The 27510-nt window shown below is 39.4% G+C and overlaps 1 protein-coding gene across 1 annotated transcript in view; it reads left to right on the top strand.

The window, feature by feature from the left end:
- The window catches only part of CD2AP (CD2 associated protein), an 84796-nt gene that overhangs the window by 38885 nt on the left and 18401 nt on the right, over window positions 1-27510 (top strand). Inside the window, exons 3-11 of the mRNA XM_082305626.1 lie at window positions 1928-2081; window positions 5818-5918; window positions 10398-10518; window positions 13477-13661; window positions 17278-17386; window positions 21387-21478; window positions 23830-23934; window positions 26448-26484; window positions 26907-26969. Coding sequence (XP_082161752.1) covers window positions 1928-2081; window positions 5818-5918; window positions 10398-10518; window positions 13477-13661; window positions 17278-17386; window positions 21387-21478; window positions 23830-23934; window positions 26448-26484; window positions 26907-26969 — 967 coding nt within the window. The remainder of the gene's footprint in view (window positions 1-1927; window positions 2082-5817; window positions 5919-10397; window positions 10519-13476; window positions 13662-17277; window positions 17387-21386; window positions 21479-23829; window positions 23935-26447; window positions 26485-26906; window positions 26970-27510) is intronic.

Here is a 27510-nt window from a genome sequence, read left to right as displayed (position 1 = left end):
ATATTTTATTTCAACTGTAGCTGAAATAACTAGTGGAGTTGTTAACTGGTGGCTACTGGTGATGGATGCAAGAATTGTTCTGAAATGGATCACGAAAAGCTGCAAAGTACTTAGGGGTGTTTGCTTTCCTCAAGGCATTGTACTGCTGCGGTGGTGGGAACGCTGATGGGCTTTGAGGGTCTTGCTAAGCACGCAGGTGCTTGAGAGTCAGTGGATGTAACACACTTGGGTTTTCAGAAAGTCTTTATGATAAAGTTTTCCATCAAGTTATTGAAGGAATGAAGTTGCTCTGAGACTGAAGGAAAAATTCTTTTATGGATTGGAAGTTGCTTAAAGAGTAAGAAGGAAAGGACTTACCCGTGACTTGTCAGGATAGAGGAGGGTCAGCAATGGGATTCCCAGGAGCTGGTTGTGGTACTGGCTTTGTTCAGCATCTCCGGTCATCTGGGCACTCCCATTTGGTGAGTGCTATTAAACTCTTATGTAGTGTTAGCTGAGAGCTGAGCATCAGCTCATGAACATCTGGCGGTGCTGCTTTCAGTTCTCCCAAGTCCTCAGCTCTGGGTGCAGTGACAGCCCAAAACACCGGCAGGATGCCCAGTGCCATCAGGTCTGTTGAGACCAGGGTGGGGGCAGGCAGCTAGATGTTTAAGGGGATGGAGCAGCTGCCTGCTGAGGTGGGGGCTGACAAGCCTGGGACTCTTCAGTTGAGAGGATAAAGCCAAGGGGGGGATTTCATCAAGGTTTTACACAGCCATGGAGGTAGTGATAAACTAAATGCAGTAGTGGGGAACACACGCTGGGACTAGTAAGGTGTCAGCTTAGAGCAGATGAGAGAGAGGAGCTTCTTTACATAGCAGAGAGTGAATATCTGGTGTCTGTCCCCAAGGAAGCTGTGGAGGCAGACAGGACCATGGGTGCAGAAAGGGACTAGACAGCTTCATCTGCAGACATGAAAGGGAGAGAGGAGGGGATGTATCTCCCTAATGAAACCCTTATGGGTGCTCTGGGAATGTGGGAGGATCTGGGTTGCAGGCTAGCTCTCTAAGTGTCTGGGACTGCCACTGCTGAGAGCTGTGCTCTGCACTAGATGGGCCATTGATCTGACTTAATGGGTTTCTTCTTGTGCGCAGTGATGATTTCCTTCTTTCAGAGTATCTGTTCTCCAGTGGAACATTTAATGAGCTGATGCAGTAGAGTAGCTGCTGCGTACATGGCCTTTTCTGTCAAGAACTGATGCTTTCTTGATTATAGGCTTCTTAGTCTTGATTGGCACATTCAATTCAAATGCTAACACCTTAATTTAGAAAGATAGGAAGGTGGGAGACAATTATCAGGAAAATGATGCCTCTGTTACTTTACTTTCCTCCTACACCTTTCCCCTCACTTCCTCCCACTCTGTTTCTTCTATCTCACTTTCTTTTCCACTCGTGTCTTTCAGCAGTGAGATTGCATCTTGTCTGTAAACAACCTTTGAGTTTTATGAGGCAGAGATGGTCACCTAATACAGTTTTATATACTTAAATTTATTTAATGCCCTACCCTGTGGGTCTGTCATTGAAGTAATATGTATATTTTTAAAAACGTTTTCAAATCGAGCTGTGACTTAAGAATTATAATATGGGACTTCTGGGCTCAAAGCTGCTTTTCTTAGGGTTTGAGTAGACGGCTAAAATTGTGCCTGGCTTCTGAATTTTCTCAGCCCATCAGCTTACCTGTTTAGTAACATGACTGTATGGAAGGGTCAAGTTTATTAAGGCCTTTAGTATGTTTAGGTGCAGGATGCCATGATTTTTGAATATAATATGTCATTACACACCAAATGGTAAGTACCTGAAATCTGTTAGTCTATGGAGCGCCTGTCTAAAAACACTGACCTCTTGGGTAATTTAAATGGCCTCTCAGTCTTCTAAATCTCTTGTTTCAGGAAGTTAAGAAGGATGTAGAGCCCAAGGATGATGCCGTACCAGTCAGGAGGGAGAAATCTGGCAATGTAGCCAGCCTTGTGCAGCGTATGAGCAGCTATGCGCTTCCAGCAGGAGGATTTCAGCCTCATCCCCCGTCCAAAAGCTTCAAGAAGAGTACGTAGTCTTTCCAATTCCTTCAGTTGCATAAGCTGCTGACGTGCATTTTTTTTAATAAACATGAATTATTTAATGTCTGACTTTAGTTTTCAGTACAACCTTAAAACTGAGACATAGGAGGAAAAACTTTGATTCTAAGCTAAATTCTGCTCCTGGATGCATGGGCAGAAAGCTTATATGTAGTTCTTAACAGCAGCAATAGGGATGAATTTTCCTGGGAACAGGATTTAGACCCCTTCCATATTCTAGAGAGTTGCTCTGTAACTTCATGTGAGCTCTGCTTGTATTGTCAGGTACTTGAACGAGAACTGCGGGCCTGTTCATGATAATCAAAAATCTTCCTGTGGTCATGTCTTCTAAACAGAAAAGTTTTGCTACAAATTCAAGGCTTTGTGACAAGGAAGCACTCTGTAGTTCAGGTTCCTCTTGTTTGGTAGGCTTGTTTCTAGTGTGAAATAAGGTGGAGTTGGTGGTGTCTTAAGAAAAAGTAGTGGTCGTCTTTGATTGTAGCTGCAGCCCCCAGGATGGTCAGGAGTGCAGACATGGTGCCTCTGTATCTGTGGTTTCTATGTTTTAATGCCAGTATTTAAATCAAGGTGACAAAAACCTACAGCAGAAAACTTAGTGTTCCCTGCGTCCAGAAAATTGACTTGCGGTTTGTATTTGGACACCTCAGTCTTACAGGAGACATTGCTGCAAATTACTCTAGCATCCTCTCTCTTATAGGAGATTGCAGGCATTTATGATTTAAGGTAACTTTCTTTAAAAGAAAGAATTCAGATCTTACTGTTTCTGGTATGTTTATGCTTTGAGTTTTTGCCCATAAAAGGAGAAGAGCAACTAGTCGTCTTTTAAAGCCCTGAAATGGGACCACCAGATTTACAAACTTGTTGAAACCTTCTTCTAGGCAACTAAAGAGGTTACCTTCAAAATTTTAGTGAATCTGATCTGTGTATGCATATTGGCAACAGCACATACGTGCGTGTTAAATGTTTGCATCAGCAGGCTTTCGAAAATGTAGCCTGAAAGATTAATACTGTTCCTAGATTAATGCAACCAAGCTCTGAAAGGGAATCAACATGATCCTTATGGGTCCTTCCAACTCGAGATGCTCTAGGATTCTGTGATTCTGTGAACATGATCTGATACCAGTTCAGGTGTCGGCTGCTCATTCTGGTCTCCCTACCCCTGGAACAGTCCCGTATTCAGCATGTCTCGTCCTCACGCTGGTGGCTGTGGCCAGGGTAGTAGGTACAACTTGGTCTCAAACTATGCAATGCTCTGGCTAGTCTCATCCTCCTAGAAGAAAACGGTGTTCAAGCACCTTCCTTTAAGCACACAACTGTTTACTTGGCACAGTGACAATCTCTGTGTTTCCATTTTACTCGCCGTTCCCTCTTTCCTGGAAGACTGTTTAAACAGCTCCTGCAAATCCTGTTTGCTCTGTGCCTGGGCAATCGCTCACTCCCTTCAAAAGGTTTCCAGTGCTTAGTTGTCTTTCCGTTTCTGGTCCCTAACCTGGTAAAATGAGGTTTACAACGTTAAAAACAAAGTTAAGCTTCTTTAATAGCAAGTTTCCAGTGTGCGGTGAGGTAGGTTGTCTCTGCCTGGGAAGTCCCTTGTGGTGTTCTCATGTGCAGCTCTTGCTGAATTCAGGTGTTTGGTATCAGGTGAGTAGTAAGCTGCAGGCAGTATTCCTATCAGATGGCTGCCTTTATTCAGGAAGAGGAAAATATAGGTGGTGTGCTTAAATTATGGCAACAAAGGCCTAAATTTGATTTACCTGGTACAAAACAAATAAAACCTGAAGCCAGACAAGTTGTTTTGGAAACGGACAGAATTGCCTGGGGGCTGCCAGCCCAGTGGTCCTGCGGCACCACGTGAAGCTGGAGTGTTGTTTTCTGAGCAGATTGGTTAGCTTTCTAGGTTAATCTGGGGATTTTCAAAACTAGAAGGCAGTACTTCCTAAACTGGGTATCACTGAAAACAGACTTCAGGTGAGAGAGAGTTCTGGATGTGAAATGCATCTGTGGGATTGTTTTCGCCCCCTTTTCCCCATTTAGATAGCATTACAATATAAAGAGGAATGCTGAGATCAGATTTATACCAAATGGCCATGACTTTAATTTGCCTTTTTTTTTTTCGGTATCAGTTAATCTCATACAGAGGAGAAGCCCTGAAAGCGCTGTAGGAGGTAGTAAAGGCCAGTGAACCGTTTATTGCAATTACTGTTAACCTAACAATCCCTCTTGGCTGATCTATGAGTTTCAGTGCAGTTAAAAGAAGGGTGTATTATATCAGCAATTGTGTTACTAGAAATAACCCAGAGAGCTTCATACTTTCGGTTTCTTTGTTTTGTGCCCCTTTTAAGCTCTTCAGAGCACAGACGATATACCAGCATGTAGAAAATTCCTGACTTGGTGAGCCCTCTCTCAGAAATTTTGGATGCCGAATATTACGTGGGTGCCTGGTGTGTTTTGTACTGAGGGTGCTGGGTGCAGCAGTCTTCTAAACATCTGACTTTGGACTTTCGACGCTGCTATAATAACACAAGGATCAATCTTGGAGGCACTATCTGTGTTTTGAAATGTTTTTACCCAGCTAATCTTAATTGCTGAAGCTTGAGCGTGGAAGGAGTGCAAAGTATAAGAGAGAGTATGGAAATTATACAGATCCTTCAAACTTAAGCTTTACCACTTTGACTTTTTGAGTCATATTTTCACTTAGATTTGGCAAATTCTTTTTGAGGAGGACAGGGAGTACGTGTGGGTCATAGCTCGGGATGACAATTGCCTTCAAAAGCGTGCTGGCTGCTCTGTTGTGGAAAAGGTCTGAAGGCATGGCCTCTTGTTTGAAGGAGAAGTGCCTAAACTCTTCGGGTTCAGCAGTAGCATCACTCCAGGGTATGTGCAGAGTAATTGGGCAATCGTGGGTTCACACCACTCTGGCTGGAGGGGTTGTTGGAAGCCACTTCAATGCTCTCCCCTCTCGGGATGTCATTTTGTCTTTTTAATGCATGCAGAGCTTTAATGATATGTGGCAAACATCTAAAGACTGCACTTGAATTTTGCCTTTGTCAAACACTGCTAATTGAAGCTTAGGTTGAATTTCTTGACTCCATGGTGGCACTGAGAAAAGGGAGGTTTTTTGCATTTGTGGATAAAACTGAGTTTGGATTTTGAAATATGAGCTGAGCAAATGTTAGCGTTACCTCAGACCTGTAGTTAGCAAGGTCTTTGTTAGAGGGCGGAAAGGCTATTGGCACTTCAGTGTTGTGCAGAACAAAACACTTGTTATTTCTTTCAGGATTCCTTAAAGACTGGAGGCTCAAACTTGCACATTTTCTTCCAAGCAAGTGTTAACACTGCAACTGGCAGCAGTTGTCATTCTTGCAGATTTTAGTCAGGAAATAGCTTGAAAATCATTGTACTAGGGATTTATCTGACTTGCTTGTATCAACATGTTTTTTTGTAGCATGTTGGTAATTGGCAGTGTAGTGTGTGTGTTTGTAATCGGCAGTCTGTGAAGCTCCATGGTTTTCAAGCTCTGTCTAAGATACAGCTCGCTAGCCTCAAGTGACACAAGCAAACTGGAAAACCAGCAGCAAACGCTACATAGCTTTTTGGGATGATTTATGGGTGTTCTGGTCAAATTTGATCCTTGGGAGTTGAGTGGAGGAAAAACTAGTTTTCCTTTGCAAGCATTCTTACTTTCGCCATTTCCCTTGAATCAGGGTCCAAGAAGCGGCAGTGCAAAGTGCTCTTCGAATACGTCCCGCAGAACGAGGATGAGCTGGAACTCAAGCTGGGGGATGTGATTGACATCAATGAAGAGGTAAGCTGTTTTACAGAGCTGATCGTCTCGTTACGGGGTGAAAATTGAATTACAAGGATGTTGGAAAAACAGCATAGGAAGTAGCATATCTGAAGCTAAAACTAATGGTTTAGAAGTTCTTTCTCTCAGGATCTAAACCTAACCCCCTAGATATGTAGGGGAAGTATTTGATCATCGCAGCAATAAACTGTGATCTGTTTGTTACACAGATTCCTTTTTTGAAAGAGTTCTACAGTTCTTCGGCCCTGTCCATGTGATCCTTGTTTTTAGGATGCTTATGTTAAAACTTTTTGACCAGTTTCTTTTAAGTTGACATACTCTAACTTGGTTTATGTGAAAAATGTTATTTGACTTGATTTTCCAGTTTTATGCTTTCTTGCAAACTCTTTGAAGCTTTAAACTAATAGTAACAGTATTCAGCGGAGAAGCCTGTACCTGTAGTACAATATATTTCAACCCACTTGCACAAAAATATGGAGCATACAAATGCACTCAACAACATGTTATTATTTCTATTGCCTTCCTTTTCCACTGGGTAAGAAATACAGTTAAAGATATGTCTTGATGTTCAGACTTTGATGGCAATGGCCCTATGTATTTGAGTGGGGGTTTGGGGTGTGGGTTTCTTATCTTTTCCTACCCACGTCCTTCATTGGTATCTGGTCTGTTCAATAGCAACTTGTGTGGTGGGAGGCTTGAATATGTGGGAAGAGCATCTCTTACAAGAGTGGAATCTGTCAGGGAACCTGCGGAAAAGACCAGAGCAATTGTGGGAGGAACCTTTTCAGAACTGAGGTGGAGAACTTCTGCACAGCATGCTCTGACCTTCACTGGTGCCGTCTGTTCTTACCACCTCCCTGAGGGCCTGAGGGAAGGAGAAGGCTGAACTTTTCATGCTCGCCATGTGTCTGCTGGTGCTGTTTAAGTAGCTGTATGAGATTGTGGTGTTCACATGCATGACCTCTTTTGAAGAGAGTGCTAACTCTCCAGGATCCCGACAGTTGCCAGGAAGGACTTTTCCATTCTCATAGCAAGGAAAAAGTTATACTTTTAGATGCATTTGTACTAATGACTTCTAGAATTTGTTCTCTTTGAATAAACAGAGCAAGTGATTTGTAAAACCTGCTCACTGAAATCACAGTTTCATAAATACCATTGTGTGTGGGTGTTTCGTAAAGGAGTGCTCCTGGATAACCTCACCGGTTTAATTTGTGGATAATGCCTGTACACGGCAGTCATGACTTTCAATGGTCCAACGTAAGCATTTACAAGAGGTAGCACTTACAGTAAACTGTTGTGCATGCTTCTGTTTCGGGTCGCACATGTCAACATATGGAATTATTTTGGGAGGGGTGTATCAGAGATGACCAAGTAGCCAAACAGAATAAAAAGATCAAAGCATTTCCTCATCTGGTTTCTTAAGGGAAACATAGATTTTATTTTATTCTTTCAATTTTTTTGGGGGGTCAGTCCCCACGCTTCTTCCTTTCCTAATGACTTGAAAATGCTTAGTTGTAGTACCCAGCCTTTGCTATTTCTGAGAAAAACTGTTAGTCGATTTTTTTAAGCAAATGATACCAGGTAGAAAAATATTGTGGCTAACTATTAGCACAGAGCTGTTTGCACACTGTTTTTATGATGGTGTAGAATAGACCTTACGGGTGTAGGCTAGGTCTGCTTCACAAAACTGTACTGATGGACCAGAAATGTGAAGAACGGTAGAAAATACCATCCATTGGTTGTGCAATATGCTGGGATAACTTGTCGTAGGTAACTTGTCTTCACTACTGTGAGACGATTTACTTCCATTTATATATAAAAAGTGCTATTTATATATATGCAGGTAACTCGTAACAGTTACTTCAAGGAAAGATCATTTGGTCTCTTTTTTTTAATAGGGAAAATAAGGCAAAGTCAGCTCCCCAGGGGGATCAGTTCTACCAGTTACCTGAGAATAATTCCGTATTTAGCCCTTGCAATTGTTTTCATAAATTGAGTAGTTCCAACTGACACTACTGATCGTGAAATAAAAGATGGAAGCAGATGGAAATTAAATGGCTAATATTGAACAATAGAGAGCAGGCTACAAGGATCAGAAGTAGCTTTTAGGGAAGAAGGCCCTTGTGCTATGTGCTGGCTGAATCCGCAGGGTTTTGTGTTTACAGAACATGTGGGTTTTGCGTGCAAAATACACACGCGAAGTGCACGTGATAGCTATATCTTTGCTGTACAAGTTTTGTTTCTCCTTTGTATCTTCCCCCCGCTCCTGTCAGATGCAGCGCTAAATAGCAGATTTATTTTTGTAGTATTATATTTGTAGTATTTGCATGCTGTGTTATCAAGCATAATTGAAATTCATATGACTCCACTAATGGAGTTTTTATTAAAAAAAAATATCAGATTGGCAAAACTGCTTGTTTCAGCCTTCCCCCCCCCCCCCGGCCCCTTGTTTAAAGTCTGAATTTTCGTCATCTTATAGAAGTAAGTTGATGGGATTTACACTCAAAAAAAGTACAGATGTGCGTACCAGAGCTGTAACTCCCTCTTGTGGAAATTGTATCGTGGTAAGATTTTGAAATGGAAGATAAGAGTTGTGAAATTGTCATCTCTGTTGCTAGTGCCCAGAGATGCACAGATGCTGTCCACCAAAGCGTGTAGAACTTTTTTAACCTGTGTTTTAATGTCGATTAAAGATACTTTCTCTGGTAATATAGTTCTTACATGGTCAGGTTTTTTAAAGACAGCGTGACGAGGAGGCTGAAGCAAGTCCGCTGAAGAAATTTTTGTTTTATTTCTGACTGTCTCTGAACGGGCATCGCTTTGCCTTGCAAGTCTGTAAAGTGCTTTACTGACCTTATTTCTTGGCAGAAGAATAAACGGATGCTTGAGTTGCTTTCTGTCTCATAAGCATTAAAAGTCCCTTTCTCATGGCTCTTGGTGAGTCAAGACATTTGAATTTTAGTTTTCTGTAATGTATTATGTGAAGCATGAGGCGCCGGAGCCTGGTCAGCACTTGTCAGTAATCTATGCTTAAAATTTGTTTCAGAAGACCAGACTCTGAATTTGAACCATCCACAGCAAAGCTATTTTTGATCACCAGGATGTCTTTAAAAATAACAGTGCTCTTTTCATTGCCTGTCTGTCTCTGTAGCTGCCAGGTTTTGCATGCGTTCTGCTTGCCTGGAGGTAGGCTAGCGTTTAAAAACTATGCCTGTGTGTCAGGCGTAGTGACCTACAAAACAAGGCTAAAAAAAGATAATGTAAACAACTGCTGGGTTGGTTCCCCCCCGTTGCATTTCTTTCTTATCTAAAAACAGCTTTCCAGCCCCAAAACAGAGCAATTAAAATGAAACATTTTGAAGATTCATCTTAATTATAGTTTTAAAATGGTGCTCATTAGGCAAATACAAGCAATTTATTTAAGATATTTTGAAAACTGTTCATAAATGTGAAGAGCACAATTCTTACTCGGTCTTCTGGCATTGTTTTACACCGTCGCCTATGCATGCCCAGCTTTTGCTTGTCCTGCTTTGGACTGTGAGGTATTCCTGGTAAACGTTCCATTAAATTTTGGAGTATTGCAGTGTAAATGACACACCAGGAATCCGAGCACATAACCGAGCATTAGAGTCATTATGTTCCCTAATTCCTGAACGGGTTTATTTCCAGTGCAAAAATGAGGTTTTGTGAATAGCAAAGCCAACAAAATTTGGCATCCAACAGACTTCTGCCCTTTAGGACTGCTGTGTGGCACCACAAAATCCTTGTGCATCTCGGCCGCCTTCATCGGCTGGCCAGCTCTGATGGGAAAGTATCTGCACCTTCTCACACATCTAGAGCTAGGCATATGCTGTTCAGCCAGTTGCCTCCTGCTAGAAGGAATGGACAGCTTAGTTTTCCATTGCTCTGTGATGTCCTTAATGACTCTTCTCTGTTCTACTCGACATGATCTGTAGAAATTATATCTTTGAAACTTGTCTTTTGATCAAAATTGTTTGAAGCTGTTCAATGGATACGAGGCCAGTGGGAATAGGACTGGTGGAAACTGGACAAGACAGAGGAAAAGACAGACGGACAACAAGAATACATAAAAATTTCCTTAGAAAGCCAGGCTAAAAGTTGCATCTTTATTCCATAAACAGTTTAATATTTTCTTCTTCTGTTAGATATGTAATGCCTGTTGTTCTGTCTTACCTTGAACAAGTTGATGAACGTTTTGCTGCTCTTCTGGATTTACTGGCATAGGGCTAGTCTCGTGTTTCAGGATCACTGCTGTAGTGATAGAAGTGACAGTAAATTATTTTCCTGCTCTTCTTTTTGCCCACTGTTTCTACATCTTTGGCAGGTTTCTTTAAAGAGAAATCATGGTCATTTGAACTCTCCCAAAGTCGTTTGTAGAGTTTTATAAGTGAAGTATGGATGGAATTGATAGGAATTTCCTTTTGCTTTATTGGTAATGTGCAAAATATTTCTATACAGGTGGAGGAAGGCTGGTGGAGTGGAACACTGAATGGAAAGGCAGGGTTGTTTCCTTCAAACTTTGTGAAAGAATTGGAATTGACGGATGATGGAGAAACACAGGACAGTCTGGATGACACAGGTGGTATTCTGTTTGTTGTAAATCCTTAGCAAAGTCATTTTAGATCTCAGGTATAATTTGGAGTATTATGGTTGTGGTACAACAAAAGTTGTAAAGAATTCAAGCTTCCTAAGAATGGTAAGTATTTAATTTCATTCTAGAAAATATTGATGCTGAGTGTGAAACCTGTCTTGCTCCCACTACACTTCTAATAAAATTGCAGTCAAGGTCTTGATCTTGCAAATGTATATTCTGCATTTTATCACTAGAAATTTTATCATATTCAGAGTCGAGCTTTTTTTACTATTGGATATAAAATTATTCTTCTGTGTAGTAGCTTTTTTCAGTCTTATTCTCACAGACATGAGTTCTCTAACATGGAAAACTTAAGCATTTAACCATGCCAGCTGAGAATTTAAAACTTGAATTGAGTCAAAACAGTGTAGACAGCCTCAGCTTAAAATGAATCCTGGGAAGGGGGCCCTAGTTCTTTATTATGTTTGAATCTAACAATAAAATGTTTTTAAGGCAGTGTTTACACTTAGCCATTCCTTTGTGGCTATGACCGTATAGCTCGGACAGAAGGAGACGGTCCATGGCGGAGCATAGTTGAGTGGTGCCAGGCAGGTGCATGCTGTGCAGGCAATTACTTTGTTCCCTGAAACTGCACTTTAGAGGCATTCTGTCTGTGAAGACCTGTTTGAGGACTGGGGATTTGTGATATGATACTGCTGGAATGGGAGTGTTCTTTGGGAACAGCGTCTTAATGTGAGTTAATAGATGCTTAAAGACAGCTGTGTAATGTTCAAGTAGAAGAAGTGATATTTTTTTTTTCTGCTTGTAGTAATGTGCACCCTCGTTTACAAGATGTTCTGTATTGTTTCTAACAAGGGTTTGCTGAAAGACAGGAAAGAAGAGTCTGGCTTAGATTTTTTTGGCAAATTGTGGACATAATTGCAGTAGTGTAAAACAAGAGTTGTTTGACTTGAGCAGTCCCAAATAGCTCAGTGGCTGTCTCCTTGGAGGTCAAGTTCACTAAGTTTAGTGGGGTCTGGTGAGATGAATTTACAAATGGGTATGTGTTGGTCTTAATTCCTGAATACTGAGATCAGTGGGACTGAACAGTAATTTGAAGTAATTGTATTTTCTGTCAGTAACTAGCAAGTTATGGTTATCAGCCCTTCACACCCCCAGGGGTTACATTTAATGCTCCGTGCTTTCACAGTCAGGATCTCGAGCATCTGCTAGTTCTTTTTGCACTCCCGGGAAACAGTAAATGCCCCATTCACTGAGCTATGGTCTTTCAAACATGCAACCTGGACTTTTTTCATCAATGATGAGAAGCTGGCACAGGAAGGACATGGACCTGTTGGAGCAGGACCAGAGGAGGCCACAAAAATGATCAGTGGGATGGAACACCTCTGCTATGAGGAAAGGCTGAGAGAGCTGGGGTTGTTCAGCCTGGAGAAGAGAAGGCTGCGGGGAGACCTTATTGCGGCCTTTCAATACTTAAAGGGGGCCTACAAGAAAGATGGGGATAGTCTTTTTAGCAAGGCCTACTGCAACAGGACAAGGGGTAATGGTTTTACACTAAAGGAGGGTAGATTTAGACTAGATATAAGGAAAAAATTTGTCCCAATGAGGGTGGTGAAACACTGGAACGGGTTGGCCAGAGAGCTGGTAGATGCCTCATCCCTGGAAACACAAGGCCAGGCTGGATGGGGCTCTGAGCAGCCTGATCTAGTTGTAGATGTCCCTGCCCATTTCAGGGGGGATGGACTGGATGGCCTTTAAAGGTCCCTTCCATGCCAAAGTATTCTAGGATTCTAGGAAATCTCTAGCTATCCTTTTAGATACCTAAGAGGGATAAAACTAACTGAAGAATAACTTATTTGATGAAAGGTAAGAAACTGAAGTCAAGAGGCTATGTAACTTTGTGGTATTGTCAAACCCCTTACATTTATGGTTGAGGGAAGAGGCTTTAATCTTTATTGCAATTCCCAGCCATGCATACACTGGGAAAAATTTAACTGAAAGGCTAAAAGATGTGGAGGCTATTTTGAATTTGGTTTATAAAAGCTGTCTATTTTTGCATGACTATCTCCTGGAATTCTGCACATGGAAATAGTTTGCCCATGAATACTAGTTTGTAGGTTTTAACAGATTTGACTGTAACTTAAAAATTTAAAAAAGAAAAAAAAGTCTTAAAAGCTCCTAATACCTAAATTAAGCTCTTCTCTGAACTACATTTTTTGGGGGTGGATAAATGTTGTCCCCTAAAGCTAAAAGATTTAAAGAATCTTAAATACTTGTTATCTACCAGTGATTAATCTCAAACAACTGTATCTGATTTAATATATTTAATCATTTAAAATGGGTTTTAAGTGTTATCAGGTTAAAAAGCTGTTTAAATAAATTTGCAAGAAACTTTTCAGGTATTTTCGATAGTGCATTTTGAGCAATAGGAAAATTTCACTTTGGTGCCTTGAGAGGCATCACTCTACTACTGAAACACACTGTTTTGTCCTGTGGCTGTTGAAACATGGTAGGACTCATTATGGACCTTTATTGATTTTTTTGCTTTCAGCAGCTATAGCTGTGCAAATGACAAGCTTTTAAATGTTGGACTAAAAACACTTCTTCAGAGAATGCCTAAGCAATGTTTCATAAAACTAATGGAAAACATAACATTGACAGACTGTGGAGCCTGAGTGATAATTGAAATAGCAAGAAATACGGGTGATCTAATGACTTAGTTGCCAGAGTATTCAATGCAATACTGGTGTCACTTAAAATGGTCTTATGTTAAATATACAACTAGAACAAGTGAGAGATATTACAGCTACAGTAATGTTCCTGGAAAAGCTGTTTGACAAAAGCAGTGCACACAGATGTGTTACTTCCACTTTTTTTTCTAGAAAAGCAAAATAAAAAATTTCAGATATTAAATCAATTTGTTCTTTCTTTTTGTACTTTCAGAGTCTGTTTTTAGTGGTCCTACCTCACCTGTGGTCTCTCCAGGAAATGGGAGTGAACCTGGATCTGGACCAGCACAGCCAAAGAAAATCCGAGGTATTGGGTTTGGAGATATCTTTAAAGAAGGCTCAGTGAAACTTAAGTCAAGATTATCCAGTAATGAATCAGAAGATAAAAAGCAAGATAAGGTTTGTATCAGTTCATATTGTTATTTTGGGGTTTCCTGTAAAAATAATTTAAAAGACGTGGAATCTGAAGACATAGTATCTTACAGATGTTGAATACACAGGCCATTTAAAAATTTGTCAATATTGTTCCATAATCAGACCATAATCATCTCATAGGGCTCTTGCCTATAAAACAAAACAAACCCCCTCAAACTTCTTTCATAGTAAGTTGTATTTAACATTGATTCCAATACATCTGTTCAAATGTCTTGGTATTTAAAACATTAGAGAGGGAAAACCAAGCTGATATAAAAATTGTCGTTTCAAAGCCATATGGTGTAAGACATGATAACTTCTCAAACACATCTACAGTACAAGGTCTCTCGGAGTTCTCTTTGTAACAGACTTTGTATACAATCTGGGACAAGACTGTTAAGTCTTCCTGTACAAGTTAAACTTGGCCTTTAAAACAAGGAATACTTGGGGGTTTCTTTAGTTTTTGGTTTGGGTTTTTTTCCAAGTTTTGGTGGATGTTGAAGTTGCTGTTCTAGGTGTCAGCCATCATTACCAATGTAAATGTCCTTCAGTCAATGCTGCAAAGCTTTTGGCTTTGGTGATGTCATAGGTTAACGAGCTACATAAAGTGCTGATTCTGTAAGCCTGAAAAATACTGTTCTGCAATTTTGCATCCTCTTTCATTTTCTTTTCCCCCTTTTTTATGAGTGGAAAAAGGAGCGCTTTTATTTTCTGTATCAAACTGAAAGCTTAGGAGAGAGCAGATAATGTGATGATAGTGAAATTCCTTTAGTTTGAGTTTTATTTTGATCTGAACCCGAGCACGCTCTTATCCCTTGGAAGCAGAACAGCGATGCTCAGTCCTTTATCTTGAACTTATGCATTGTTTATACCAGGAGCTTATGTATGGATTTTCAGCTTTTGATAAATTCAAGGAAGCTGAGATAATCCAGTGTTTCAGTTTTTACTCAGGTGATCAATTCAAGAGAGCTTTTACAACCTTTGTCCAATTTCAATTTTTTGTCTGTGGGTTATGGTCATCAATGCTGTTTTGCTGACTGATTTGCTTTCCTCCGCTGCTATGGAAATAATTGGAATGGTGTAGTGCAAAAGGTGGGGTGAGTCCCTGGGAAGAGGGTAGGGACAGAGACTTCCTTGAATGTGTTTTCCCTCTGTAGCAGTGCTCATCCGCCTATAGACATGGTGTGTGTCCTCTTTGTTTTTGGTCCAGTCAAAACATCAGATGATTCAGAAAATGAAAGTTACAGCAGTGTTGCCTTCTGTTTAAGGCTTGGGGAATGTTATCTTCTAAGGAAGACATTGTTCAGCTTGGAGACGAGAAGGCTCCGGGGAGACCTTATTGTGTCCTTTCAGTATATAAAGGGGGCTTATAAGAAAGATGGAGAGAGACTTTTTACCAGGGTCTTTAGTGACAGGACAAAGGACAATGGTTTTAAACTGGAAGAGGGTAAATTTAGATTGGACATAAGGAAGAAATTTTTTATGATGAGGGTGGTGAGACACTGGAACAGGTTGCCCAGAGCAGTCGTGGATGCCCCATCCCTGGAAGTGTTCAAGGCCAGGTTGGACGGGGCTCTGAGCAACCTGATCTAGTGAAAGATGTCCCTGCCCGTGGCAGGAGGGTTGGACTGGATGATCATTGAAGGTCCCTTCCAACCCAAACCATTCTATGATTCTATGAAGGCACATGAATTTTCCTTGGTTCTCTCCAGGCTTTGTCCCTTGAAGTAAGAGTCTGTGGGATCACTACATCTTTGTGCGACTGCTGTTAGACTAGCGCTTCAGGACCTAGCTTTCAGTTTGCTCTCTTGTCATGAGATTGTTTAAAAGTGTGTTTCCCTACTTTCTACTTTGTAACTTGGGACTATAAAGATCCTGTCTAAAGTATGTTCAATTCATGTGAAATCTGCTCAGACATTTTGAATTATGTTATTTGACTGTGTATAAACACTAAAATATGTTGGCCCTCTGTTTTGTTACTTGGCTTGTCTGGATAGTTGTAGGCCATTTCTCAGCAAGAGGGGAAATGAAGTGAGAAAACAGTTTTGCATAGCTTAAAGACAATGAAATAAACAGTTGAGTTTAGCACTTCATTTTCCACTTATGCTTGTTGCTGAGTCATCCCAAAGGTGGACAGACTTACAGAACAACCTGGAGAGCCCTAGGGAGATAATTCTCATGAAGGTCTCACAAAAATGGATGGCTTTGGATTTGTGCTTAACTGGCTTTGGAGTTAGGTGGAGGGATGCTGGAAGGGCATTCTCTAAGCCAGTAAAGAAAAAAGCCATCATCAGGAAACTCTAGAGCAGAGAGGGCTTTTTTCCCTTGGGAAAAACTGGGAGACTGTTCAGCCCAGAAAGGCTGAGCACTGATGTATCTGAAATGCTCAAGAGTATATATGCTCCTGCGGGAGAGAGAGAGAGAGGTTTCAGCTGGTCCCAGCATCCTGCCTGGGCTCAGGTTATTTATACCCCCTCTTGCACTTCTAATTGCATCTCGTTTTGGAAGGGGGAAGTGTAGAAACTATTTCCATGTTGGATGGACTTGTTTAATCTCATAGGTGGGTTATTTTAGTGCTTCCTTCATATAGCATTTTGGAGCGAGTTAAATTGCATATGTACTCCAAGAACATCCCAAGTGACTGTGGCTTCCTCTATGGTATGCCAGAGGTATCAAACACCAGCCCACAGGCATCATCTGGTTTTAAGGACAGTAGGTCTGGTTTCTCTGGCAGCAGAAAGTCTGCAAAGTTTAACTGTAAATGAAAATGAACAGAGTAACTAAAGGCAATGGGATTTTTCACGTCAGTAACACTATTAGGGCTGCTCAGGTAAGTACTGACTGTAAGATCATATTCTGTGTTTGTAGCTCATAGGGCTGTGAAGAAGTGGCTGCAACTGAAGCTGTCTGAATCTTCCTGGCAGCTCAGTAAGCCTCCTGGGGGAAAAAAAATAATATTGGAACAATTATTTTGGTTAGATGTTAACTCTGAATCTTGTTACCGGTTGCAATGCCTCTGTGTTTTTTTGGTTCAGGAGAAATCTCTAGTGACATTTTTCTGTTCTGGTTCTGTTCGGTACGAATCGCTAAGAGTGAAGGGAACCTGGGATGGGCTTTCATGTGCTCCTACATTTGTCTGAGCAGTTAAAACCTGATTGCGTCTTCTGCTGAGGTGGTGTATGGCTACTGAATATTCCTGCTTTATTCCAGTGCAAAGTAAGCGTGGTCAGTGAGTTACTTTAGCAGACCTGTTAAATAACTGCTTCTGCTCTGGGCTGGAGGAGGCAATTTTCAGGATAATGGAATAGTAACGCTTGGAACTGCTGAAATATGATTGCAGAAGTGTATCTGGCAATGTCCTGACATGGGTTTCCAGTTTGAAAGCTGTGCTGTGTCTTTAACTGGTAGACAAAATTCTAATTGCAGTGGCTGTAATGAAGTAAATACAGTAACTTAAGTACTTAATGGGAAAGCTCATTGAATCTCTTGGAGATGGTCATTCCCATCATCTCAGCTACTGAAAGCCTGAGTATGTCCCGTAGCCTAATCAAAAGTAAAACTCAATGAATTTTTGTTAACAACGCTCTCTTTTGTTCTTTAGCCATCACCTAACCATCCCCCTGGAGCAAAGCTAATTCATTTTCCCAGTACAACAAAAACTGAAAACTCATCAGAAGTAGTAAAATCAGAAGCTGAAAGTAAACCAAAAGGTAAGGCTGATGGAACTTTACATCTATTGCTTGGTAATCTTCCCTACAGAAGTATTTGGTTGTCACTTTTTTTTGCGTTATACTTTTGTGTATATGGGGGTTTTGTGTTCTGTTCCTTTGAAGAGTTACGAAATGCGAGAGTCTGAAGGATTTTTTTTTTTTTTTTTGCTTGCATTTCTGTGGAAAATGAATCAAAAACATTTATAGGGTTGTCTCCCAGAACAAAATAAGGCTGGGGTATGAAGTTTTATTGCAGCAGCTCCTTTGCATTAATTTGTGACGTTGACGTGCTCAAACTGACTTACTTTCTGCCTAGCTTTTAGTCTTCAGCTAGGATGCTGGAAATCTATTGCTATGGAACAGTCCCCTAACTCAGTTTCTGTCCCTAGCCTATAGAAGTGACTCTCCAGGCTCAGGATTTACCGTGGTGTTGCTAGTGTGTTGTCATAACTGTATGCAAAGTTTCTTGCATCAGAAAGTTCATGCTTATGTTATGTTGAAGTCTGTTCCCTAGATAATCCAGTTCCATTGTGATTCTGTTTATAATAACTTCTTTTTTATTTTTTTTACTATCACTAAGAATTTGTGACTTCATCTAACTACCAAATTGCATAGTTTTATCTAGAGAGATATTTTTAAGTCAACCCAAAACATCTTGTGGGAGTGCCAACTCCATATAAAAAAATTAACTTCAATTATGTGATGCATAGACAGCTCATTTCGCCTGGTTCCAGAGCAGACTTTTTTGACTTCCGTATTGTAATTTCAAGTATATTTTTGTTTTATGTGGAAATACTTTATTTTGGTGTAAGTGGGTTGTTTGACATGGAATGCATAGTTTGCAGAAATAAGAAGACTATGACAAACAATTGCCTTTTTGCCTGTGTTCGGGAGTTGTGTAATCTAGCACAACAGGGCACTTGAAATGGCAGGTTTGTTAGTCAGAGCCCTAGTTTATCTGTAGCTATAGCAGTATATAGGGCATCCATGCCATTTTAGCTGTATTTTGGCTTTACTGAATTGGATAGCTATAAATAGCATTGCCATGTTTACAAACAGCTGATCAATGTCAAGAAGTGTTTGATGTAATGACTTGAGAGTAGTTAATACTTAAGTTCTGCCATTGCAAAGGATATATCAAAAATTTATGTACGATGCATTCGAAAGTTGATGCTTACTTGCAACTTAAAAAGCTTTACTAAACTTCAAAATTGGGATGCTCTTGGGATCTTGCTTTTAAGCTATTCCAGTGTTATTGCTATAAAAGCCAGCAAGACAACGTGCAGCCCTGAACATTGTGAAATTTGACTTGTCTAAAATTTTGCATAAAAATTAACCCAAGTCTGCCTAAAAAATCTGAACATTCAGTACTGAACACTTAGAACATTCAGTATGTAGCTCTTTTCATAATCTCAGGTGCATCTCGTACTAAGAGCATAGAAATTGGAGTAATCCAGTAGTCATGCTGAGTCTCTGCTCCCCAGAGAAATGAATATGTCAGAGAGGAACTTAAATATGGTAGTAATAGATGCTGTAGGAGAACACCAGTAGATAATACCTATAGACACCATTTAAGAACATCTTAGAACCTTTGGAAGAAATCTTGGTTTTCTTCCTTAATGTTTTTATTTTAATATAGAACATATTATAGTTTATGTATATCATCCTCAGTTTTGAGAGAGCAAGTTTAACATAAACTGTGTTCAATATGTTAGCAAATAAACAGAGATCTCTAAAATGTTTAGACTGGTGTGGCTTATTTTGTGGTGTGGTGCTGCTATTTCTGGGAAGCTTGTTTTGGCCTCTGGTGCAAGTATGTAAAAATATTTTGTTTAAAAAATAAAATAATCACAATTTGACCGGTCTTTCCCCCCGTTATGTTAGAATACAACATCTGTGATTCCTGCTACTGCATTGTTAGTCCCCAGTCTTTGGAAAAGATACAGTTTTAAGCTACCTTTTATTAAAAATATTTACTGAAGTTCAGATTTACTATTTTGTAAATACCGTCTTAGATTTAAATGCTAGAAAGCTAAACTGGACTCTATCTTAACTACTGGGAGAGTATCAGGCTCACAAAATAAGATGCTGAAGTGGCAAATTGTACATACTCTTAGCGTACGTGGCTGGGTTTCTCGGGCGGTGCTGACTGCTGGGGTTCGCAGCCTGGCACACATGGGGACCCCGGCAGCCTGCGGGCTGCAGGGCTCCCTGGCTCCAGCCTTCCTGGCGGCTGGAGCAGAGCGAAAGGTGCCCTTTCTGGCATGGTTTTCTGTCTGTTGTGAGACTTGGTGTACGTGAGGAGAGGAGAAGCGCTTGGAGGAGGAGGAGAGAAGGGAAGGATTGCGTAGTTCAGCTATACTGGCCAAATCCCCAGGCAGTAAGGAAATGCATGTATTTTTACTGAATCAGGATGTATAGAAATGTATTACACTTGTGTTGCACTTATTCATTAGTAATGAATAAAATCCCTGAATTTGATAGATATTTGCAGTGTGCTGTTGATATTTTTTTTTTTTTTTTTTTTAGTCTGTGTGAATTTTTTTTTTTTTACTTTGATTTAAACATTTATCTCTGACATGGTTCTGCTTATGTTCCTGTAATTCTTCACAAACCACAATACAATCTATAGTTGAGCATTTTTGATCACTAGATAAGGCAGTAAAATAATACAAGTTCTTGTACCTAGGATTACTCATGTGGTTACATATCTATGTATATCTATATAGATATCTGCATATATATATCTATATCTTAAGCTTGGCATACTTTTGCATTTTCATGAAGTGGTTGTCACTGACCAGGTAGATTTTTATTTACGAATACAATTTGTGCATTTTATTTTAACTAAAGATTTTTATCTTGATTAAACAGAATACAACAACAAAAAGATTCAACTGCATCTCACTCATTTATTTTCTTACCATCCAGCAAAAGGCAGTCATTAAGACTTGCAGGTGACCCCAGTGACTTGATGTTGTGCTACTCTCTAACTGGGGGCTGACGAAGCCGCTCACCTCTGCGTGTTGTCAGTGCCAAATACCTGATAGGTTATGGCAGCACATTAGAGTCCTTTTTGTTTGCTTCCTCTTCCTTAATCTGTCAGAGCCAGAAATCCAGCCTTGTTATCTGCTAAATTCTTTTAAATTATTTTAAATGTGCTGGGGTTAAAGGTGTAAAAAATGCTTTGCAATCAAGACTTCTATATTAATGTATTTTGGCTTTTCTCACGTTGTTTTTGTTCTAGCATGGAAAAAGACAACAGATTGTCCTGCTTTTTCACCTGAAATCATTAATTAGTTATTGAACTGGAATTATTCTTTCTACTTTTGCAGCAGAGGCTGTGACTGTCTGAGTTGATCACTCAGATGAGCGCTGGTTTCAGATGCTTAGCCAAGGGATTCTTTTACCTCAGTTACTCGATTTCACTGCAGAATTTCAGCAAATGTGCTGCTTGGGTATTTGAAGTGTCTGTAATTGTACATGTTAATAAAGGATGTCACCTTGAAACGATTGCATGTATTTAATTAGGATTGCAAATTTAAATTTAGATCAATTTTGAGAAAATATCGTATAAATTCTCAATAAAAAGCTTGAAACCATTTTTGTCTAAAGTAGCTCAAAAATGAATATATAATGCTATGGGGAGGATTAGATAAGCTGTTACAATTTTAACTGAGTAGGCTCCTCTCTTCTCCCTCTGATGTCAGAGTACTTGGAATTAAGTTGCTGTTGTGGAAAAAATGTTTTAGAGCTTAAACTACTGACTTCAGAAAGATTTCTCTTCATTGCTCTGTAAATATATAATCTTATTTTTCTTGTGATATGAATGACACACTGAACATTTGTAAAGCAGTCCCAGATGGCTGGTGTCTAGAAGAGAAGTATAATTATAGAGTTAATTTCTGAACTCTCCTTTCGGACAGCGTAAGTGAGCTGGTATTATGTATGTTACTTCCCATGGTATGCAAATGTAGTTAATTGTGCTGCTTTGTTTCAGCCAAGGAATATTGCAGGACAGTATTTTCCTATGAAGGCTCAAATGATGAACTCAGCTTTAAAGAAGGCGAGATCATTCAAATAATCAGTAAGGTAAGATGTTCAATCTGCTTTAACCATTTATATAGCTTTTGTGGGTTTTTTACAGTAGATAATGTGTGAAATGTGAAAGCAGGAGAGTCTGTTGAAGTGGATATTCCTGTAGACTGATTTGCCTCATGTGAGGGTCAACTCTTTGCTTCTGCACTTGGTGGAGATACAGATGTCCTTAAAGATCATTCCAGAGTGGGAAGTTATCTTAGATCCCTCAAAGGCCAGTCGGATCAGTATCAGTACCCAGTACCAAATGCCTTTTCAGTGAGGAAACTGGAAAAGCTTTGCAAATAGCTCTTTTACCTTCAGAACTTGCTGTACTTTTTCTCTGGTGATACAACAGGCTGACCTAGAGGAGGTGGTTGGGAAGTATTATCATGTCAAAAGGTGAGAAATTAAGTTCTGTACTTAACTGGTTTTGATCCAGGTATTGTGGAAAAAAAAAAAGAGCAAATATTTTCAGTAGGAGAATGAAGTCCAGGTGTTAGAGACACTTGGTATTTCAGAATAACCATACAGAAGTTAATGATACTGTCTGGCTATTTAGAGAAAGATGATTATTTAGTTGAATGTTTCTGTTTGTGTTGAATATTGAAAACACCTTTTTGAAAGGTCATCTTGTTACAGAGAGGGTTTTTAGCAAGAAATGAGCCTACCTGTACTTAATTTTCCTGCAGTACTCTGCAGTCTCTTGTTAGTTACTATTTACATGCTGCTATATTAAGGAATCACAACTTGCCTAAAAAAAGGGAAAGTTTCTTTTTTTTGTTGTTTTTTTTGTTTTGTTTTGTTTTCAGCCTTCAGAAGGTTGCACAAGAAAAATAACACTTTGTTTCTTTAGGAGGATTTTAAGTTTATGGAAAAGACAGCCACTTTTCTTAACAAGAAAATATATTATCAGTATTATTGACTGTAACTACAGTGGAAAAGAGTAGTTATGGAAGGCTCTTCTTTTAAACGTGACAGCCCTCGCCCCAGGGGATTATCTTCACTGTATCTCTCGTCTCTCTGTCCTTTTAAACCAATTTACCCAAAGCATGTGCTGGTCCAAAATGGGGTGAAGAAGAGTTATCCAGAGCAGAGCTCCCCCTCCAAAACCATCTTCTGAAGTCTGAGTGCATTGATGTATCTGTCAGGTGGTTGACTCAGTCCAGATCTTGCCAAGCGTTAAGGTATTTTTCTTTTAGCACATACACTTTGTGCAAAGCCTGTCCCCCTTGGCCACTTCTTTTCTGTTTTTTCTGCATATGATCATTTTCTGTGGAGTTGTCTCTGACTTTGTAGCATACGTCAGCACTGTCTAAACAAAGTTTAGCAATAGGTGCCTTATCCCATTCACGACGGCACCCTGTTCAGAAATTGGACTCTACAGTACTTAACTGAAAGGGTGACGGAGGAAGAAGTGAAAGAAAACTTTAGCAAATGTTTACTTTGAGCACTAATCACCTATTCAGGCCTTTTCTTGTTGATTCCTCCTTTAGTTTAATGTGGGGTGGGATTTTTTTTTTATAATTTTATTTGATATTTTATTTCCCCCCTCTCCTTTACTAATTCAGTGTCTCAGCTGAACCGAGTGCTGAGTTGTCAGTGTTGTGTGCTGAACTTTGGAATGAGCTACTTGGTGCTGCTAACAGTGGCACATGTCACCAGTAATCGGCTTGGATTTGTATGGAGGAGTGACATTTGCAGTATTTTGGATCTGAGGCAAAGAGGAAAGCTGTTGTTTATGCTGCTAAAATATTCAGATGCGGTCATACTTTCTGTTATGGACAAACTAAGGCCTCGATCCTGTAAGATCATGTAATGGATTTCTGTGCCACTGAATTAATTCGCCTTTTTTTTTCCCTTATGTCTTAATGTGGTTATTTTTTCCCTCAGTAGGGTATATTCTCTTGCTTCTTCACCCTTTTCAGACCAGCGGACCTGATCAATCACATCAGAAGCACTTTTATTCAGTAGAATTGTGTGTTACTTCAATGGCACTTGACGTATTTACTGAATAAGTTGCCGATCAAGGAAGTCGAGAATATTGAATGTTGTGCATTGGGTCATAACTGGTTTTATGTGCTTTCCTTCCCTTTGCAGGTCGTATCCTTATACCCTTATCTTATATATGACGTAATATAATTTCATCCTGCTTTTTAGACAGCAAACAAAAAGTGACCAAACCTGGTCAGATCTGTAGCTATTTCCCGTTGTTAAGTTGACTACATTATTCTTCTTATAAATGTGATATTTTCGACAAATTATTATTTTATATTGTGGGTGAAAGCAAAAACGTTGTTCCTGTAACTGTATCTGTTCTGGGGAAGAAGTAAATATTGATTGAAGTGTTCTGTTGTTTGTTTTAGGACACTGGAGAGCCAGGCTGGTGGAAAGGAGAACTCAATGGTAAAGAGGGAGTCTTCCCAGATAATTTTGCTGTTCAAATACAAGAGTCTGATAAAGACTTCCCTGTAAGTTCTTACATGTATCGTTTAGTATCACAAAAAAGTATTGATGGAAATGCAAGAAATAAAAGACTTCACAGCACATTATGCTGCTTAAAATGTTAATACAACTGTGGTAGTTTTTAACTTTATCTTGTATTAGCTATATCAAAGAAGAAAGATTTAAAGGATGATGTTTGTGTTAAACCTCTCCTTAAATATTAAACTGAGACGTGCTTTTCGAGATTAACTGTAGTTAATGAGGATGATTACGTCATATAGAAAAGGATATAGTTCTGCTCACATGGTGTTATGTTTAACTGATTACTGAATTAAACCCTTACTGTTTTGAAAGGAGATAAGCAGTGCGTCTTTTCCATCTGTAGTCCTGTAAGTAACTATAATTGGAAAATGCTGAATGACCCCTGTGGGACTGACTGGGATTTCTCCAGGTTAAGACTTGCCAGTAGGTTGCAGTGCGTGAAGGATAATCTTTGAGTGGGATCTAGAAATAATTTTTTCACCAGCTCATGTGCTATCTTATAGAAATCCACGTTTTCATGCGGTACTCCTTTGTTTTGTAATTTTGATTGTTATAATTTTTTTGTTGAGATTAGCATGATATTTTAGTTCTGACAAGTTTGTGTAGCGAAGATGGCTGTCTTAATTCACAAACGTACATCATCCCCAGATGGATGGATTCAGTTCGGGATCAGGACATCTGGATGTTGAAGCCTGTATCCTAGCAGAACAGAATTGGAGTTTCATGGTACTTTAGTGGCATTTGGTCTGAAATTGGAGACATTCACAGAGGATTGCTAGATACAACCTTGCAGATAGTTATTAACTTAGCATTTAGCCTCAGTTACCTAACATACTCAGAACATCTAGTTACACCAAGTCAGCGTTTTCTTTTCAAATAGATTCTCAGCTTTTCAAGGATGGCATAAATGCTGTAACATACGGCTGACTTGATTTGAGGGGTGGGTAGTATCACTCTTCTGAAATACAGAATTGCTCCCTTGAGAGAGAGAAAAAATTATTCTTTTACCATAAACAATGTTTCCTGTAGACAGACCTTGCTTTGATCCTTTACTCCGCTTTGTGTAGCGTGTCACAGTACAGGGATTCACCTTGCACTGAGCAGCTTTGAAGTTCAAGGCATTGGATGGCTGATTATTGTAATCAGCTATTTGATATCGACTTAATAAAAACACAGATCGGAATTGTATGATGTTGAGTGTATAACGTTGATGCTGAACTCTCAGTGTAATTGTTTTTGATATAGGCAGCAGTGCTACACAGCTGGATAATGTACTTGCTTTTTGGGGAAAGAAAGGAAATACGGTCTTGTTACTTAAGTTCACTAGCTTTTGTGTTCTCTGGAACTAAAGAAAGGAATTTAATATGGGCTTTCATGCTCGCTTAATTACATTTCACTCGTCAGAATAAAATCTTTCTGCATTAAGAAGAGCTTATTCAATAGCAGTAGGGGCACAGAAGTGAAATCCATCCATAGCAACTGTTTCAAAAATACCCACTACATAGCCCACTTTTGGAGGGGCTATATTAGACGTAGCCCATACGGTTTCAGCAGTATTTGTATAAAGAACAAGTGTTGTTGTAGGCTTCTGTGATCATTTTAATCAGTGAGTCTTGTCCTTAGCACAACCACAAAGACACCTCTTCTAGAGCATTTTCATGAATCAGATTCTGAGGATGAGGTGGCTTGAGATGTCTGTCCTGGGCGGTGCCAGTACTCCTTCAACAGGAGAGAGATTCAAATTAAAATTCAGTTTTACCCGTTTAAGGGAAGTGATGAGTGACTGCATTTTTAATAGAGTTATTTTCACTGTACAGACTGTGGCACCATAATACTTTGTAAATTTTTAATGGCTAGAGTAGTTTGTCCACCTTTCCCACTTAAATATCCAGTGATAAAGGAAGCTCAAAACAGCGTTTTTCATTTAACTGCAGTGTTTATGTTGCAAACGCTGCTAACTGCTTTTTCTTTTACACTGTTGTAGTTTAGAAGTCAATTAATTGAAGTAGTTCTTCTGATACTTAATTTAGAACTTTTTTTTTTTCAGTGAAAGTGACCATTTTTGGTTCAAAAATTTGCCTGATTACTCCTTTAAACTTGCACTGTACTAACTCAGAGTGAGGTTTACATATTGAAATTAGAATGGGTGTGATCAGAGCAATTCTTTGGACTAGAAAAGATGTAATTCTTAGTTTTTAGTTCTTTGTGCTTCTACTGCTTATGCATGTTGCTGAAGCACCAATCTGATTTGAAGAAACATGCATTTTATTCCTGTTTTTGCAACGGGTTGTCTGGGAGATACCAGAGGAATTACTCCAGTCCCCGTGTTTCCTGCCTGTGAATTGATTGCCTCCTTTGTGAAATACTTTGAAATCAGCTAGTAAACAAGCTAGACATTACAGTATGCAAAACAAAACACAAATAAGTCTGTCTTTGATAGAGAATATCTGTTTGTTTATTTATTTGCCTTTTTTTTTTTTTTTATTTTATTTCACAGAAGCCAAAGAAACCTCCACCTCCAGTTAAAACTCCAGGTATGTTGTGTATGTATGGTGGTACGTTGTGTATATATGGTGGTACGTTGTGTATGTATGGTGGTACGTGTCTGAGGAAATACTACATTTCAGAAGCAGTGCATGACTTCAGAAGAAAATTCAGAAGTGGCTTTGTATTTCCTAGTAATGCAGCCACCCGTAGTCACAGTTAGAGGTTACTTTTTATGCTTTATGTATTATGTTGCTGCTATGTATTTTTCAAAATTATGATGGAGCCTACTTTGGAAACATTTTAATGCAGGCCTACAGTTTGCTGGACTCATTTGAGTGTTTATAAATGGTATTACACTCCTTGCAAAGGAGAAAATATAAACACAAATTGGTGTATGTCATATTTTTAGTTAGTGACTAAGATAATTAAAGCTCTTTGAAAAATGTCTATGGTTTGTTTTTGCATTCAGCTCCAAAACCTGAATTGCCAACTGGAGAGAAGAAATTCCCTTCTTTGAGGCCTGAAGAAAAAGGTGAGACCGGTTTTCTTCATAGTGAATTTCGGACCATGCTCTTGTAAACGAGTTACAATTTTTAGCTTGGCTGCTTTGTGCCATAGGTGCCTGTTTGGAAGACGACATACAGATTCTAGTGATACCATCTACTGAAGCTGTCGTGTCTGTGATGTTATGGAAATGTCGTTAGAGTGATTAGAAAAACGACACTTCTATGAAACGTGTATTTCTTGTTATTGCATTACGTTCTGAAAATTGTTGGTTGCACTGCATAACGACATAGTTACTATTGAATTTATTTAAGTATAGTTCTGTGATGGCGACTGCAGTTTTGAATAGCAATAGTAAGTTATTGGAAATGAAAATGTTTGCTGCTGCTTCTGAATGTTTTGTCCAAAATCAGTCTCTGATGGAAAATATTTTTGAAAGAAATACACCAAACAGTTACAACACTCCTTAGACAGATGTTACAGTCACAGTGCTCAGAAATTGAGATTTCTTGTCCTGTTAATTCTTGCTATATTCCATGTTTTCCAGTTCCACAGAATTTGGATACATT

Source organism: Platalea leucorodia (assembly GCF_965183815.1).
Source record: "Platalea leucorodia genome assembly, chromosome: 3".
NCBI lineage: Eukaryota > Metazoa > Chordata > Aves > Pelecaniformes > Threskiornithidae > Platalea > Platalea leucorodia.
This window is presented reverse-complemented; position numbering and strand designations above follow the sequence as displayed.